This window comes from Rhagoletis pomonella, unplaced genomic scaffold (genome assembly GCF_013731165.1).
Source record: "Rhagoletis pomonella isolate Grant_MI unplaced genomic scaffold, Rhpom_1.0 Rhpom_scaffold_18664, whole genome shotgun sequence".
Lineage (NCBI taxonomy): Eukaryota > Metazoa > Arthropoda > Insecta > Diptera > Tephritidae > Rhagoletis > Rhagoletis pomonella.
The window spans coordinates 681-2,854 of NW_023477189.1; the positions used below are offsets into that span (position 1 = coordinate 681).

Here is a 2,174-nt window from a genome sequence, read left to right on the forward strand (position 1 = left end):
AACTACATGATTCCATTTTGCACTTGGAATCAAATTCTTAATGTCGCTGACTCTAGTTCGAATAAATTTGTCTTTACTTTTGTTGGTTTCTATCCAACTTAAAGTAATAGTAGAATCGCTCCATGTGTAGATTTTCGTTTTGGGCTGAATCGTGATTAACATTCGATGTAATAGTTTTGATAATAGGTGAGCTGCACAAAGTTCTAGTTTAGGCAAAGTTTTCCTATTTTTCATCGGATTCACTTTACTTTTTGCTGCTACCATGGTTATTTGCCCATCACATTTAATGTACACTACTGCTGCGTATGCTTTTTCTGATGCATCTGCAAAACCGTGCAGCTCTACATCCATTATTTGAGATGTTTTAGTCCATCTAGGGATTTTTATGTTACACAGTGCACTTATATTTTTTGTAAATTCAAACCATTCTATTTTTAATTCGGCTGATAATTCTTCATCCCAAGTAAGCTTCTGTGTCCAAAGCTTTTGAATAAATATTTTCAACACAATAGTTATTGGAGATAGCCACCCAAGTGGCTAAGTTTGACAATATTTGTCGTTTTATAATCTTGCTCTCTTTCAGGTTGATTTCGAACTTGAATTCATCTTTTTTAGGATCCCATTTAAGCCCTAACGTTTTCACGATTTCATCACTATTTATTAAATAATTTTCTTCACTGCGCTGTTGCATACTATCTTCCAGTACCGAAGAATTATTCGTGAGCCATTTTCTTAAATGAAAACCAAACTTCATTAATTGTTGCTCAACTTTTTGTTTAATTTCACTACACTCTTGTACACTATCTGCTCCAGTCATGAGGTCATCCATGTAAAAGTCTTCTTCGATAACTTACTTCACTCTTTCTTCATTGCAGTCCTCAGCGATTTTTATTAAGCTGCGTACTGCCAAAAATGGTGCTGAAGCTGTTCCATAAGTAACAGTAGTTAACCTGAACACTGTTAATGGCTTTTTACTGTCATTTCTCCACAGTATGTTTTGATAAAGTTGATCTTCTTTAAAAATTCGAATTTGACGGAACATTTTTTCAACGTCTGCTGTCACCACAAATTTCCACAGTCTCCATTTTAAAATTATGTCAAAAATGTCTTTTTGTAATTTAGGTCCCGTGTACATTACATCGTTAAGGCTTCTCCCGTTCGATGTTTTGGCTGATGCGTCGAATACCACCCTCAGTTTCGTAGTGGTACTGCTTTCGCGAATAACAGCTTGGTGGGGAAGATAATATTTACAGTCTCTTTCATCAAATATTCTTACCATATGTCCCAGTTTTTGGTATTCGTCGATGAATTTGGCGTATTCATTTTTCAAGGTGACATCTTGAGCCATCCTTTTTTCCAGTGCAAGAAAACGTGCCACAGCTTGCTTCCTGGATTCTCCCAAAGCGCAGTCTTCTTTGAAAGGTATCTTCACAGTAATCCTTCCCTTTTCTTCTAGCTTGGTAGTGTCTTTATAAATTTTTAGACACAACTCGTCTTCGTTGGATGACTCGGTTTCAGTTCGGACTTCTTCCAGTTCCCAAAATTTCTCTATACTGGTCATTGCTGACACAATTTTGTTATTGTCAGCGTTTACTGTGACAGCTCCGGAAAGTATCCAACCTAATTTAGTTGATTGCCCTAGGATGCCACACTTTTTGATAACGCCTTCTTCCAAGATGTCACCGAATATGTCGCTGCCTATTACAACGTCAATTCTGTCTGACTTGTTGTACAAAGGGTCTGCCAAGACATAATTCTTCCATTCTTCTATATCTTGCTTAAATGTCTTTTCTGGTTGAACACTTGTCAGCGCCGGCAGAATTAAGGCTTCTGCTGTAACTAAGTAGTCGCTGCTAAATCTTGGCTGTATCTGTATTTTTATTTTATTCTTAGAAACGCCAACTTTGGTACCGCCAAGACCGTATATTTCGGTTTTCGATTTCATTGGAGGTAAATTTAGTAACTGGCTAGCCTCTTCGGAAATCGTGGTCTTTTGTGACCCTTGATCGACAAGAGCTCGAAGTAAAATATGCTCGCCATTAGCTGATTTGATTCTTATTTGTGCTGTGGCTAAAAGCACTGCTGGTGAGTTTTCCCTAGATACCATTGTGGTCACTTTTCCGACCTCTTTCGGTTTATAGTCTTCATGTAGCAGAAAGTGATGTTTAAACCCA

The 2,174-nt window shown here is 37.5% G+C and overlaps 1 protein-coding gene across 1 annotated transcript; it reads right to left on the reverse strand.

Moving 5' to 3' along the window:
- Positions 1-1,276: 1,276 nt before the first annotated feature.
- On the reverse strand, positions 1,277-2,107 carry LOC118732308 (the record flags this gene model as incomplete). The annotated part of the gene is made up of 1 exon (XM_036461441.1): positions 1,277-2,107. A coding segment is annotated over exon 1 (831 nt), but the record flags the coding sequence as incomplete, so codon positions are not given.
- Positions 2,108-2,174: the final 67 nt, after the last annotated feature.